General features: G+C 44.5%; 1 protein-coding gene across 1 annotated transcript in view; it reads left to right on the top strand.

Moving 5' to 3' along the window:
* Positions 1-13,927, top strand: part of pou6f2 (POU class 6 homeobox 2) — a 453,085-nt gene extending 439,158 nt beyond the window's left edge. Inside the window, exon 12 of the mRNA XM_078398327.1 lies at positions 12,862-13,927. Coding sequence (XP_078254453.1) covers positions 12,862-13,366 — 505 coding nt within the window. The 3' untranslated portion in view covers positions 13,367-13,927. The remainder of the gene's footprint in view (positions 1-12,861) is intronic.
* Positions 13,928-15,599: the final 1,672 nt, after the last annotated feature.

The raw sequence follows: 15,599 nt of genomic DNA, 5'->3' as shown, positions 1-15,599 counted from the left end.
TAATCTATATACTAAAACTCTCGTTTGTTTGTTCCTGAACTACAGCCAAAACGGTACACGATAGCGCGACAATTTTAGGCCCACCTTACTCACCGTCGTCCATTTGGTGCTAATGGAAGAAGTTTCATTGAAATCGGTGTTATACTTTTTAAGTTATTCACATTTTAAAGTTTAAATCTATCTCCTAGGGAGAGAGGGGGTGGGGGGGGGAGGGAGGGAGGAAGGGAGGGAGGGGGAGGAGGGAGGATGTGAGGTTGAGGGGGATGGAGTGGGGGGTAGGGGAAGGGGGGAGGGGAGGGTGGGGGGGATGGAGGGAGAGGAGGAAGGGGTGGAGGGAGGGGGGTAGGGTGGGAAGTGGGAGGAGGGAGGATAAAGGGGGTTGAGGGGCATGGAGTGAGGGGGAGGTGGAAGTGGGAGAAGGAGAGCGGAGGGGAAGGGGGAGGGGAGGAGGGAGGGAGGGGGTGAGAGTAGGGTGGGGGGGAGGGGTTGGGAGGGGGTAGGGGGGGAGGAGAGGGTGCTGCACCAATGCAGGAGAGGTTTGGGCCCAACGGGTCCACTTGGTCTAGTACTTTATAAATATATAACGTGCCGTGTGATTTTAATGCACATATTCCTCAGAAATCAGTAGATTTTCATGGTCAATGGTCACTGCAGCCGAGTCAATTAACTGACATCACATTAAAACGATGTGCAAATTCTCCTTTATCGAGGCTTAACATAACGAAACCCAGAAGCATAACGGATGCACAGCGAAGGTATTTATTCACAAAATGCTGGAGTAACTCAGCAGGTCAGGAAGCATCTCAGGTGAGAAGGAATGGGTGACGTTTCGGGTCGAGACCCTTCTTCCCGAAACGTCACCCATTCCTTCTCTCCTGGGATGCTGCCTGACCTGCTGAGTTACTCCAGCATTTTGTGAATAAATACCTTCGATTTGTACCAGCATCTGCAGTTATTTTCTTATACTAACAGATGCACAGAGTGGACAGAAAATGTACATTAGTTTTATTATTATGCAGCACACACCTGAATGGTGAGTTGAAATGAGCCTGAGTATTTAAGTATTCTTTGTTCCACTCGAATCTTGCACAGATACGTGTAATTTAACTCAAAGAGTGGGAGGAATTTGTCGTTTTGGCTTCATCTAGCTGTAATGGCATTTAACAACAGAAAGGTACCTGCTCACCTGTCTGCCTTGCAGTACTTTAAAGCTGATGCCTGCCCAACCCCACGATTTATAACACAACTGACAACCAGGCTCCCAGTGTGTTGAGCACAAACTCTCATTTACAAATCTGACTTCACCCGCAACTCACTAACAACACAGCTATCGTATACGGTAGGAGAATAACTGCAGATGCTTGTTCAAATCGAAGGTGGGCACAAAATGCTGGAGTAACTCAGCAGGTCAGGCAGCATCTCAGGAGAGAAGGAATGGGTGACGTTTCGGGTCGAGGCTCAGCGATCGTTTCGCTCAACATCTCCGCCTTAACCAACCTGTTCTCCCGGTGGCTCAGCACTTCAACTCCCCCTCCCATTCCCAGTCTGACCTTTCTGTCATGGGCCTCCTCCATTGTCATAGTGAAGCCCAGCCCAAATTGGAGGAACAGCACCTCATATTTCGCTTGGGCAGCTTGCAGCCCAGCGGTATGAACATTGACTTCCCTAACTTCAGATAGTTCTTCTGTCCCTCTCTTTCCCCTCCCCTCTTCCCGGTTCTCCCACTAGTCTTCCTGTCTCCTACTACATCCTATCTTTGTCCAGCCCCCTCCCCTGACATCAGTCTGAAGAAGGGTCTCGACCCGAAACGTCACCCATTCCTTCTCTCCTGAGATGCTGCCTGACCCGCTGAGTTACTCCAGCATTTTGTGTCTACCACCTATTGTGTACAATCACCTTTTGGATGGTCCTTAGGTGTTGTCCCTTGGGTCCAATGGATGAGATGCTGCCAAACCGCAGTAACGGCAACGTTTCTTTTGCTCTCTCTCAATGCATATCTGCTTCTGTGGCAAATAGTCACAATCTCCACGCAAATAGTCCCTTGAATTGTGCACCATCTTGGAAGCAAATATGAGGAAGATTTGTGGTGACACAAGGATATTTTACGGATGTCAGGGTGTTAAGGTTCCATTGTTTTTTAAGCTCATTGCAGTTTTAATTTTCAGGTCTGCAGCAATTATACTTAAGCTTTTAGTTTAGTTTAGTTTAGAGATACCGTGGAAACATGCTCATCGGCGTTCGGTCCACCGAGTCCACGCCGACCAGCGATCCCCGCACACTAATACTATCCTACACACACTAGGGGACAATTTACATTTACACCGAGCCATTTAACCTACAAACCTGTGCGTCTTTGGAGTGTGGGAGGAAACCGAAGATCTCGGAGAAAACCCACGCACTTCACGGGGAGAACGTACAAACTCCGTACAGACAGCGCCCGTAGTCAGGATCGAACCTGTCTCTGGTGCTGTAAGGCAGTAGCCCTACCACTGCACCACCCCATGTCCCCCTTTAAGTTGAACGAAATAGGGAAGTCATAGATGATGCTGTGTATAGAAACATAGAAACATAGAAAATAGGTGCAGGAGGAGGCCATTCGGCCCTTCGAGCCAGCAACGTCATTCATTGTGATCATGGCTGATCGTCCCCAATCAATACCCCATGCCTGCCTTCTCCCCATATCCCTTGATTCCACTAGCTCCTAGAGCTCTATCTAACTCTCTCTTAAATCCATCCAGTGATTTGGCCTCCACTGCCCTCTGTGGTAGAGAATTCCACAAATTCACCACTCTCTGGGTGAAAAAGTTTTTTCTCACCTCAGTTTTAAATGGCCTCCCCTTTATTCTAAGACTGTGGTGGCCCCTGGTTCTGGACTCGCCCCAACATTGGGAACATTTTTCCTGCATCTAGCTTGTCCAGTCCTTTTTATAATTTTATATGTTTCTATAAGATCCATAGGATCTTTCGTTTCGGGCCGAGACCCTTCTGCAGACTGATGTCAGGGGAGGGGGCGGGACAAAGATAGGATGTAGTAGGAGACAGGAAGACTAGTGGGAGAACTGGGAAGGTGGAGGGGAAAGAGAGGGACAGAGGAACTATCTGAAGTTAGGGAAGTCAATGTCCATAGGGTCCTTGTGGGCGACACAAAGAAATGTTGTCATCTAGGTGTCATCTAGCGGTAATTCTGGAGACTGACTGAATTGTGCAGCTTTAAACACATCCACCCAACGTTATGCTTCTGAAACATCGTCTTCCTCTGCAAATACCTCTTCTGCTTGTCCAAAGTGAGCCTGCCTTCTCCAGCATAAGTCGTGGAATGCTCAGCAGACCATAATAATAATAATATATTCCTTTATTTGTCCCACACCAGGAAGATTTGACCATAATCATTTTCAACTCCAACCATTGAACATTGAAGGACTTCCCCCGAACGTTATACCATAGAGGGAGTACAGAGAAGGTTCACCAGATTGATTCCTGGGATGGCAGGACTTTCATATGAAGAAAGACTGGATAGACTCGGCTTGTACTCGCTGGAATTTAGAAGATTGAGGGGGGATCTTATAGAAACTTACAAAATTCTTAAGGGGTTGGACAGGCTAGATGCGGGGAGATTGTTCCCGATGTTGGGGAAGTCCAGAACAAGGGGTCACAGTTTAAGGATAAGGGGGAAGTCTTTTAGGACCGAGATGAGAATGGTTTTTTTCACACAGAGAGTGGTGAATCTGTGGAATTCTCTGCCACAGAAGGTAGTTGAGGCCAGTTCATTGGCTATATTTAAGAGGGAGTTAGATGTGGCCCTTGTGGCTAAAGGGATCAGGGGGTATGGAGAGAAGGCAGGTACGGGGTACTGAGTTGGATGATCAGCCATGATCATATTGAATGGCGGTGCAGGCTCGAAGGGCCGAATGGCCTACTCCTGCACCTATTTTCTATGTTTCTACCTAAAATGCATTTTCAATGCTCTTAATAGGTTCTGAAGATAATTTCTGGTCAGATCGCTGTTATAGTTTTTTTTTACCGTTTGCAGCTTAGAATCCTCAGTGCAAAGGTGAAGCATGTTGTATGGATATCCTTGATACAATGTGTTGGAGACAGACAGACAGACAGACAGAGAGCGCTCTGCTTGGAGGGTTGAGAATATCATGGGGGTGTCTGGCGCAGGGGGAATGGATTTCAACAGCTGCCCAGTTATCTTGCACAACACCCAGTGAAACATCTTCCCTTGGTGGCAAATCGGCTGGGCGTCCATGGAAAAACGACCCAGTGAAGGAGTATTCCAGACGTTGCACGATTCCAGCTGCTGGCTTCTAGACCTGTGGAAAGGCAGCCTGGGCCAGATGTTGAGCACTTGTTCCAGCGGTCGGTAGCACTTGCAAGCCAGGCATCTCTTACCCAGGCAAAACACAAAGGGAGAAAGCTGCAAAAGAGACAGAGGTGGGACCAAGCCCGCCAAGTGATAGTTGGCAGGCTCGGGCCCACCACTGGAGAAGAGTTGGGGTGGGTCATAGCCTAGTTGGGGTGGTCATATTTCGCTTGGGCACTTTACGCGCCAGCGGTATGAACGTAGACTTCCCTAACTTCGGATAGTTCCTCTGTCCCTCTCTTTCCCCCCCTCCCCCTTCCAGGCTCTGACCCACCCCAACTCTTTCCCAGCACACACCGCCCAACGACAATCGGTCTTAAGGCAGAGCCAGGCAAATCCTTGATTAGAACGGGTGTCGAGGGTTATGACGAGAAGGCAGGAAAATGGGATTCGGAGGCAGAGATCAGCCATGATTGAATGGGGGAGTAGGCACGATGGGCCCAATGTCCTCATTCTACTCCTACTCTCACCCTGGCCACAAACTCTTTGAAGCACTTCCCTCTGGAGGGCGACTCCGGACTGTCAAAGCAGCCACAGCCAGACATAAAAACAAAAAGCTTTTTTCCACGAGTGATAGTTCTAGTCAATAACCAAAGTCTGTAGTCTCTTTTATTGCTCTGGTTTATTTTCACCCACATGTTTAGACCGTAATGTTGTATCCTTATCGTTTTGATGTGTTTATGCTTTATTCCTAATTGTTAACTGTATGTTTGTGTTGTCGTTTGTGAGCGGAGCACCAAGGCACATTCCTTGTATGTGCACATACTTGGCCAATAAACCTATTCATTTATTCATTCATTCATTCATTCATTCATTCAATGTTGAATTCGTAGCCCGAGTTCAGTTCTGCCCTCCCTGAGTTTCAATCACTGGCAGGTCAGATTTAAGGACGGCACAGTGGTGCAGCGGTAGATTTGGTGCCTCACAGCGACGCAGGCCAGGGTTCCATCCGAACTATGGGTGCTATCTGTGCAGAGTTTGTACATTCCCCCTGTGACCATGTGGGTTTTCTCCAGCTGCACTGGTTTCCTCCCACATTCCAAAGACATGTAGGTTTGTAGGCCAGTCGATTTCTGTAAATTACCCCTAGTGTGCATGATAGGATACTGTATTGGTCAGCACGGGCTCAATGGGCTGAAGGGCCTGTTTCAATAGACAATAGGTGCAGGAGTAGGCCATTCGGCCCTTCGAGCCAGCACCACCATTCAATGTGATCATGGCTGATCATTAACTAACTACTAACTAACTAACTATCATTTTATTTCGTACATGTTAAAAGACATCAATTAAAAAACAAAATAATCAAAAAAACAAAGAATTTCATCCAGTACTTAACGTCTTTACATGTGCGAAAAGGAGTAGGAAGAAGTGTGAACTTATTTAACCCTACCCCCATTCCCTAATCAATATTTATCAAGTATTAACAACAATAACTAATACCTAAAATACATATATAACTACATATATAATCACTCACGCCTACAATCATATGAATATACCTATTTACACAATAATGTCTATATTAACTACATCTGATACATATACATACATTAGGCCAATCACATATATACATATACCCGACCATTTACGTACAAAATATAAATACAAATATAGTCACCCACCCGTATAATAAGTCAGATATTAATACAAAAATACTCATACACCCTTATATGTTCATATAGATATACATATTTAAATAATGATGTGTTATTATATGTAGAACCCCTGGTGACTGTTAATCCCCCTCCTCACTGTACCTAGAAAAAATCATGTGTTTATATTTGTTTTTAAACTGGATGATGTTTCTCAATCAGTACCCCGTTCCTGCCTTCTCCCCATACCCCCTGACTCCGCTATCCTTAAGAGCTCTATCTAGCTCTCTCTTGAATGCATTCAGAGAATTGGCCTCCACTACCTTCTGAGGCAGAGAACTCCACAGATTCTCAACTCTCTGACTAAAAAGGTTTTTCCTCATCTCCGTTCTAAATGGCCTACCCCTTATTCTTAAACTGTGTGGCCCCTGGTTCTGGACTCCCCCAACATTGGGAACATGTTTCCTGCCTCTAACGTGTCCAATCCCTTAATAATCTGTGTCTCGCTGTATCTCTAAACTAAACTAAAAGTTGAGTACAGGAGTGATTGTGGATGAGACTAGATGTAAGTTAATATTACCAGCAGCACTTTTTGTATTAAATTTCTCAGATGAAGCCAATTCCTACACACCATCTCACAATAATCAACATGGATGTCATTCTGCCATTTTTTAAATCCTGAACTGCAAATTTTGTTAAGTTAATTTATGAGAACAATTTGCATACAGTTGTATTCCTTAGATGACCAGTATCAATAAGATCAAAAGACTAGTTATGTTTCATAAGGTATGGTTACCTATTACAACAATGTTTTGACCAGCCCAAATGATTGAGTAATCCCCTCGTGAGCAAAGCCATGGACCTGTTCTTCGAAACATAGAAACATAGAAAATAGGTGCAGGAGGAGGCCACTTGGCCCTTCGAGCCAGCATCGCCACTCATCGTGATCATGGCTGATCGTCCACAATCCGTAACCCGTGCCTGCCTTCTCCCCATATCCCTTGATTCCACTGGCCCCCAGAGCTCTATCTAACTCTCTTTCAAATTCGTCCAGCGAAATGGCCTCCACTGCCCTCTGTGGCAGAGAATTCCACAAATTCACAACTCTCTGGGTGAAAAAGTTTCTTCTCACCTCAGTTCCTGCCTGCTACCGAGAATGGTTCTTTATGACCAGTGTAGCTTATGCAACTGTGAGTGACAGAGAGTGATATTATACACATACACATACACATATCACTAAACTAAACTAAACTAAACTAAACTAACTCTCACCTCACTGCAATTTACTAGAGAGATCACCCTGATTTTATTGAAAGACAATACTGTAATATAAGTTTATTGGGCTCTTTAAACATTGAGACGTTTAGACAACAACTGAATGAGGCAACGTCTCAGAGGATATAGCCCCTAATGCGGGCAAATGGGATAAGAGAAGTCAACATGGAGGTGGTGGGGCAAACCACTACCATCTGGGCTCCATGACTCCAGAGCTCAGTTTCTGATGGATTTTACAGTCCTCCACAACCCACCTTCACCAGTTGCAAGTTTGCCAATAAATACTCTTTAGTTTAGTTTAGTTTAGAGATACAGTGCGGAAACAGGCCCTTTCGGCCAACCGGGTCTGCGCCGACCAGCGATCCCCGCACATTAACACTATCCTACACACACTAGGGACAATTTTTTTTAACATTTACCAAGCCAATTAACCCACATACCTGCACGTCTTTGGAGTGTGGGAGGAAACCGAAGATCTCGGGGAAAACCCGCGCAGGTCACGGGTAGAACGTACAAACTCCGTACAGACAGCACCCGTAGTCGGGATCGAACCCGGGACTCCGGTGCTGCATTCGCTGTAAGGCAGCAACTCTACCGCTGCGCCACCGTGCCGCCCTATCAAAGGATGGTAAGGTAGATCGTGAGAAATGGTTTCCTTTGTTAAGGAATCCAGGATAAATGGGCATAATCTTCAAGCAGTGCTAGGCAGTTCAGAGGTAATATCAGGAATCCTTTCTTCACACCGTCTACATCCAGAACACTCTTCTGCAAACAAAAGGTCCCGATTGAAAAGGTGACTGACAGAGATTTATCAGGCAAATATTTTAAGGGTGAGCTACTTGGAATACACAAGAAACAAAAGGTTGAGGATCACAAAGCTCCTGAATGATTGGAGGAGGTCATAGACATAGACATAGAAAATAGGTGCAGGAGTAGGCCATTCGGCCCTTCGAGCCTACACCGCCATTCAATATGATCATGGCTGATCATCCAACTCAGTAACCCGTACCTGCCTTCTCTCCATACCCCCCTGATCCCTTTAGCCACAAGGGCCACATCTAACTCCCTCTTAAATATAGCCAATGAACTGGCCTCAACTACCTTCTGTGGCAGAGAATTCCACAGACTCACCACTCTCTGTGTGAAGAAATGTTTTCTCATCTCGGTCCTAAAAGACTTCCCCCTTATCCTTAAGCTGTGACCTCTGGTTCTGGACTTCCCCAACATCGGGAACAATCTCCCCGCATCTAGCCTCTCCAACCCCTTAATAATTTTATATGGTCAAAATGATTGGAGCAACAAAGACATGAAGAGATTTGAACACAAGGTTCAGAATTTTTGTCTCAAAGCATTTATCACCCTGCGATATGAATGAATGGTGAGACAGATTCAGGAGTTCAAATACATTCTCCTTTTCTCGTGTTCTCGTGGTTTGATGGTTAACAATGGAAAAATTAGATACACACTATTTTCATTTCCTATGTAACTCCAGAAATCATTGAGTTACTGAATTTTTCACAACGAATAACAAAATCTGAGCATAAGAGATAAAAAGCAAAAATGATTGAGATGTGCATCTGATAGAAGAGTTTAACCCAGTATTTTGATTGAATGTCACAGAAAATAATTTGGCATTTATTTCAGTGTTAGGAACATATAAAACAAAGAGCATTCACTTTCCCACAGGACTGTGCGCACGTTATTTAAGTAAAGCAGGCGGAAATCTTTACGATTCAGTCAATTGTCTCCAGTAGGACTCCTCCTGACTGGGACAAGGGTAGTAGTCACGGAATGGTTCCTGTTTATTCACAAAATGCTGGAGTAACTCAGCAGGTCAGGCAGCATCTCGGGAGAGAAGGAATGGGTGACGTTTCGGGTCGAGACCTTCCTGTTGTTTAAAACCCATCCCTGGCCCAGATTCCATTACTAAGCTCTTGGGGGAATGTTACACACCGACACAATGCCATCTTTCTGAAACCAAGGATATTGGGTGGCCCTAAAGATCTCACGACAACCATCAAACCAACACACCTAAAGCAAATGATCTCATCGTTTATCCAGGAGTGTAGGAAAATAACTGCAGATGCTGGTACAAGTCGAAGGTATCACAAAATGCTGGAGTAACTCAGCGGGTCAGGCAGCATCTCTGGAGAGAAGGAATGGGCACACTCCGTAACTCCCTGGTCCACTCGTCCCTTCCCACCCAAACCACCCCAACCCCGGGCACTTTCCCCTGCAACCGCAGAAGATGCAACACCTGTCCCTTTACCTCCCCCCTCAACTCCATCCAAGGACCCAAACAGTCTTTCCGGGTGAGGCGGAGGTTCACCTGCACCTCCTCCAACCTCATCTACTGTATCCGCTGTTCCAGATGTCAATTTCTCTACAGCGGCGAGACCAAACGCAGGCTCAGCGATCGTTTCGCTCAACACCTTCGCTCAGTCCGCCTCAACCAACCTGATCTCCCGGTGGCTGAGCACTTCAACTCCCCCTCCCACTCCCAGTCTGACCTTTCTGTCATGGGCCTCCTCCAGTGCCATAGTGAGGCCCACCACAAATTGGAGGAACAGCACCTCGTATTTCGCTTGGGCAGCTTACAGCCCAGCGGTATGAACATTGACTTCTCTAACTTTAGATAGTTCCTCTGTCCCTCTCTTCCCCTCCCCCTTCCCAGTTCTTTCACTGTCTTCCTGTCTCCACCTATATCACAATAGACAATAGGTGCAGGAGTAGGCCATTCTGCCCATCGAGCCAGCACCACCATTCAAAGAAAGGATACAAGGAAACAAAGAAAACATATAAGATTATTAAGGGGTTGGACACGTTAGAGGCAGGAAACATGTTCCCAATGTTGGGGGAGTCCAGAACCAGGGGCCACAGTTTAAGAATAAGGGGTAGGAAAATTTAGAGCTGAGATGAGGAAAAACTTTTTCAGTCAGCGAGTTGTGACTCTGTGGAATTCTCTGCCTCAGAAGACCAATTCTCTGGAAGCATTCAAGAGAGAGCTAGATAGAGCTCTTAAGGATAGCGGAGTCAGGGGGTATGGGGAGAAGGCAGGAACGGGGTACTGATTGAGAATGATCAGCCATGATCACATTGAATGGCGGTGCTGGCTCGAAGGGCCGAATGGCCTCCTCCTGCACCTATTGTCCATTGTCTATTGTATGACCTCCTCAATTCCATAGTCATGGAGTTATATAACATGGAAACAGGATCTTCAGCCAAAATGCTCCATCTGAACTAGTCCCATCTGCCTGTAATTTGACCCAGATCCCACTAAACCTTTTCCATCCATATTCCTATCCAAATGTTTTTTAAACATTGTAATTATACACGCCTCCATAGCTTCCACTGGCAGCTCATTCCATACACCCACCACCCTCTGTGTGAAAAAGGTCGTCCATTTTAAATCTTTCCCCTCTCACCTTACATCGATGTCCTCTAGTTTTAGGCTCCCCTGCCCTGGGGAAAAGGCTTTGACTATCTACCCTATCTAGGACCTTCAAATTTGTAATTACTTCTGTACTTCCATCCCCAAGTCTTACCTTGTGCAAGAACACTGCGTGAGAAAAATAAACCATGTTCAATGCTGTTAGGGTGAACAAGTTACATTCATTAAAAAAAAAATTAAATATATTTATTTTTGCTTTTTTTTTACACAGAAAACCAACAAATAGTACAGGACAGTACAAGACATATATACCCCCTCCCAATCCCCAAGGCTAAAAAAATATATTTTATATTAATAATAATAAAATTTTAAAAATAATGATTTTAAGTGGAAATACAAGAATTTCACTTAATCATTTTAATCATAACTCAGGTATTCTGATTTAATCTACTTTTATAATTAAAGTTCCCAGAATAGAGCTCTACTGTGAGACTTCTTCTGTATATATATTTTAAATGATCTGAAACTCCTCTTTTTAACAAAAGGCTATGATTGTAAACCATTTTGAGTGACGCAGTGGTAGGGCTACAGCCTTATAGCGCCAGAGACCCGGGTTCAACCCTGACCAAGGGTGCTGTCTGTACGGAGTTTGTACGTTCTCCCTGTGTGGGTTTTCTCCGAGATCTTCGTTTTCCTCCCACACTCCAAAGACATGCAGGTTTGTAGGTTAATTGACTTGGTATAAATGTGAAATTGTCCCTAGTGTGTGTGTGTGTGGGATCGTGTTAATGCGGTGGGATCGCTGGTCGATGTGGACTCGGTGGGTGGAAGGGCCTGTTTCTGCGCTGTATCTCTAAACTAATAAACCAAAAAATAATCATTCAAAGCCTCCCCAGGATAGGTGTATATAATAACATAGAAACATAGAAAATAGGTGCAGGAGGAGGTCATTTGGCCCTTCGAGCCAGCACCGCCATTCATTGTGATCATGGCTGATCATCCACAATCAGTAACCTGTGCCCAACTTCTCCCCATATCCCTTGATTCCACTAGCCCCCAGAGCTCTATCTAACTCTCTCTTAAATCTATCCAGTGATTTGGCCTCCACTGCCCTCTGTGGCAGAGAATTCCACACATTCACAACTCCCTGGGTGAAAAAGCTCCTTCTCACCTCAGTTTAAAATGGCCTCCCCCTTTATTCTAAGACTGTGGCCCCTGGTTCTGGACTCGCCCAACATTGGGAACATTTTTTCTTGCATCTAGCTCGTCCAGTCCTTTTATAATGTTATATGTTTCTATAAGATGACAATTTAATTCCATCATTAAAAGTGAAACATCTGTATGGCCAGACATTGGCACCATGAAAGTTGTTTTGACCAAAAAGATATACGGTCTGTTTTGGTCGTTCCAGTTAGTATTTATGAAGGAAATTAATGAAGCGGGCATTGATTTTAGACCACATGGAGATTTGCCTATAATTGAAAAATCATATTTCCCAGTACAATTGTATTAACAGAATTAATATTTCATGTGCACTCTATTATGATGAATCTTTTTTTACAACATTTGAGAATCTATCATCTCATAGAATGTGATTAAATGTGACATTCGTAAGACAGCCAAAGATCTTTTGAACACCCACTCATTCAGGGTGGCATTCAGTAACAGTGCTGGTGTGCTGGAAATGGCTGCTTGCTCTGTAATGCCCTGAATGCTCGGCCATTGAGCTCGGAACTGTGCCTCTTTTTTTACATCGTTCCCCCTCTCCCCCCTTCTGGTCGTGTGGGTGGGTTCCTGGGGGCGTTGCACAGTGTCTGAAGGAGCCTTTGGCCTTCTTCCCGTCCCACCTTCCCCACCAGAACAGGTGTCATTTCAAAGACAAGGCCTTACACCTGCTTTTCTTTTACTTGAGCGTTCAATTTTCTCCAAATTGGATTGCCACTCAGTGCATGATTAACACATTTTTTCAGGTAATGTGGACAGATTGTTGAATGGGAAAAATTGTGTAAATGTGTGTGTGTGTTTATACGTTTCTGGAATGTAGTTTTGATGATTGTTTTAGAGATGTAAATTATGTAAGTTATATGTGTGGATCGATGACATTTTTAATTAATTCTTTCTGGCAAAAAAAATTGGTCGCATGGCCAATTCTAAGTGTCTCTGCCGGTTAATCAAGTAGTAGAATCCCACCTTGGCACAGCACCAGAGTAAGACTCTTCTTTCTCAACTCTCCTCAGACACACCATCCTGAGAAGCCACTTTTTCCTACCACAGGATTGCCAAGAGGGCTCTGTAGCTAGCAGTCTGACAGCCAAACTGAACCCTGGCCTTTTGTATCCTGCCAGGTTCGAAAAGCTGGACATCACCCCTAAAAGTGCCCAGAAGATTAAGCCCGTTCTTGAGCGGTGGATGGCTGAGGCAGAGGCCCGCCACCGTGCAGGAATGCAGAATCTAACTGAGTTTATCGGCAGTGAGCCCTCCAAAAAGCGCAAGCGACGGACGTCTTTCACGCCGCAGGCCTTGGAGATCTTAAATGCCCACTTTGAAAAGAACACTCACCCGTCGGGCCAGGAGATGACGGAGATCGCCGAGAAACTGAACTACGATCGGGAGGTGGTGAGGGTGTGGTTCTGCAACAAGAGGCAGGCGCTGAAAAACACGGTCAAGCGCTTGAAACCGCCCGAGCCCTCGGTAGGCCTGGCCGTGGAAACCCTCACAGACACTCTCGAAGAAGCCTCGTAAAAAAACAAAACAAAGGGAAGTCGTGGAAGACCCCTTTGCACATCTCCTGCAAGAAAAAGAACACAGAGTGCTGTGTGTTGAACACGTTTTTCAGACTGTCTGTCGAGTTTACTATTGGGGAGGGGAAAAAAAGCAACACATTGTAAATGTGCGGTAGAATTAGTTTTAAATGAAAGAAGAAGAAGAAAAACACCCAGTCTTTTAGCAGGCTGAAACTGAACCAAATAGACATTTCTTGTACTGTAAAATACGTGAAAATATTTGACTGAGAAAAACATCGAACCACGAGTTACAGAGAGCTCTGATTTGACAGAGAAACCACATCTGAAGTAGTGCCTGCCATTCCTTGTCGGGTACCAAGTGTTGCGTTATTACTAATCTGTGAACCAAAGTCGGAACAAAACAAAAAGCACCAGAATCAAGTTATTAGCCTACTGGTTTTGAACGTATATTGTATTTGAAGTTTTTACATTTGTGATTACAAAAAAAACGGACGAATTGCTTTCCCCCCCACCCCCTCACAGATTGTGTCTGTTTATCATGTTGTGGGATCACAACTGTGAAAATCATTACCACGGTGTCATTTTTGTCTTTCTTACGTGCGACTGTGAGACCAGAAATCTTTGTGTGCCAACAATTTCTAAGTAATAAGCAGCTGCCAGTGGTTCTGTGTGATGAGTTTTAAATTGCACTGTAGTTCAGTTGTGCAATATGAAAGGGAATTATACACATCGCCAGTAATGCAATGTTCCCTTTATTACAAAGTGGCCACGAACACAAAGAGGTTCTAGTTAGCATCCCTGTATCACAACCTCAATTGTCTGTCTAATTGCAGCATCAGTGTGTATTTTGTGTGCAAAGCAATTTTTCCAAAGTCTGTTAGCCAAAGAATTTCAACAGCATTGTGGTTAATAGAAAAATGATAAAAAAGGTTAAACTAGAGATTAGGACTGAGTCATGACCACATCATAGACTGTTTCATTGTTGATCTTATTTATTCAGAATAACTATTGGAGCAATGCATAAGCCAAGGCACTGAGCTATTGGAACCGCACAAGCTGTAACTGGTAATCATATTTCATTTGCAGCTCCTGTTTTTCGTCCCGATGTTTAGATGGCTGAGCATTTACCAGTTCCACAAATCCCCACTCCAATGAAAGCACATAAATGCACATACACACACGACAAAGGTTTTCTTTCGTGACAGCTGGTGATGTCTCTTTTGTTGGCCAAAAGATGGTGTTATGTGCAAATACTTAATTTTGCATAAATTTGGGTATAAGGTTGCCTAAGTTTTAAAAATGTGGGAAAAATATGTATTTTCCTCGTCGGTTCAGTATTTGTGGCTTATGTTAATTTGTAGAAGACAGCATGGCCCCAAAGAATTTGGATTATATTCCAGATCTTGTCACACGAGATCATGTCTTCATGAGATCTCACCAAATATCACCAAATTTCTTTGGAAAAAGTGGATTTGAAATTACCAAAGACCAGTGAAACCCAGGACTCATTGAAAAGAGATATATTCGCAATTATTTTACTCTTTCCAATTGAACTTTATAAATTACACTTAGGCCAGTATCTGAGGATCTCAACTATGTTATCATATTCATGCAACACAGAGAAAAAATGGCCAGAAGTTGTATCAAATTAGTAGTGGAGGTCATAGAGCTACATAGAAACATAGAAAATAGGTGCAGGAGGAGACCATTCGGCCCTTTGAGCCAGCACCACCATTCATTGTGATCATGGCTGCGTCCACAATCAATAACCCGTGCCTGCCTTCTCCCCATAACCCTTGATTCCACTAGCCCCTAGAGCTCTATCTAACTTTCTCTTAAATCCATCCAGTGACTTGGCCTCCACTGCCCTCTGTGGCAGAAAATTCCACAAATGCACAACTCTCTGGATGAAAAAGTTCTTTCTCACCTCAGTTTTAAACGGCCTCCCCTTTGTTCTCAGACTGTGTGGCCCCTGGTTCTGGACTTCCCCCAACATTGGGAACATTGTTCCTGCATCTAGCTTGTCCAGTCCTTTTATAATTTTATATGTCTCTATAAGATCCCCTCTCATCCTTCTAAACTCCAGTGAATACAAGCCCAGTCTTCCCAATCTTTTTCATGGAGGCATTTGTTTTCCACTGGCGGCAGACTATGGTAATGATCATGTTGTAGTGTGTTTTGTCTTTCACTTCTCCATTGGCTTCAATGGAACCAAATTGTGGAGCCAGTGG

This window comes from Rhinoraja longicauda, chromosome 4 (assembly GCF_053455715.1).
Source record: "Rhinoraja longicauda isolate Sanriku21f chromosome 4, sRhiLon1.1, whole genome shotgun sequence".
In the NCBI taxonomy this organism is placed as follows: domain Eukaryota; kingdom Metazoa; phylum Chordata; class Chondrichthyes; order Rajiformes; family Arhynchobatidae; genus Rhinoraja; species Rhinoraja longicauda.
Note: the sequence above shows the minus strand (reverse complement) of the source record. Positions and strands in the feature narration are given on the sequence as shown.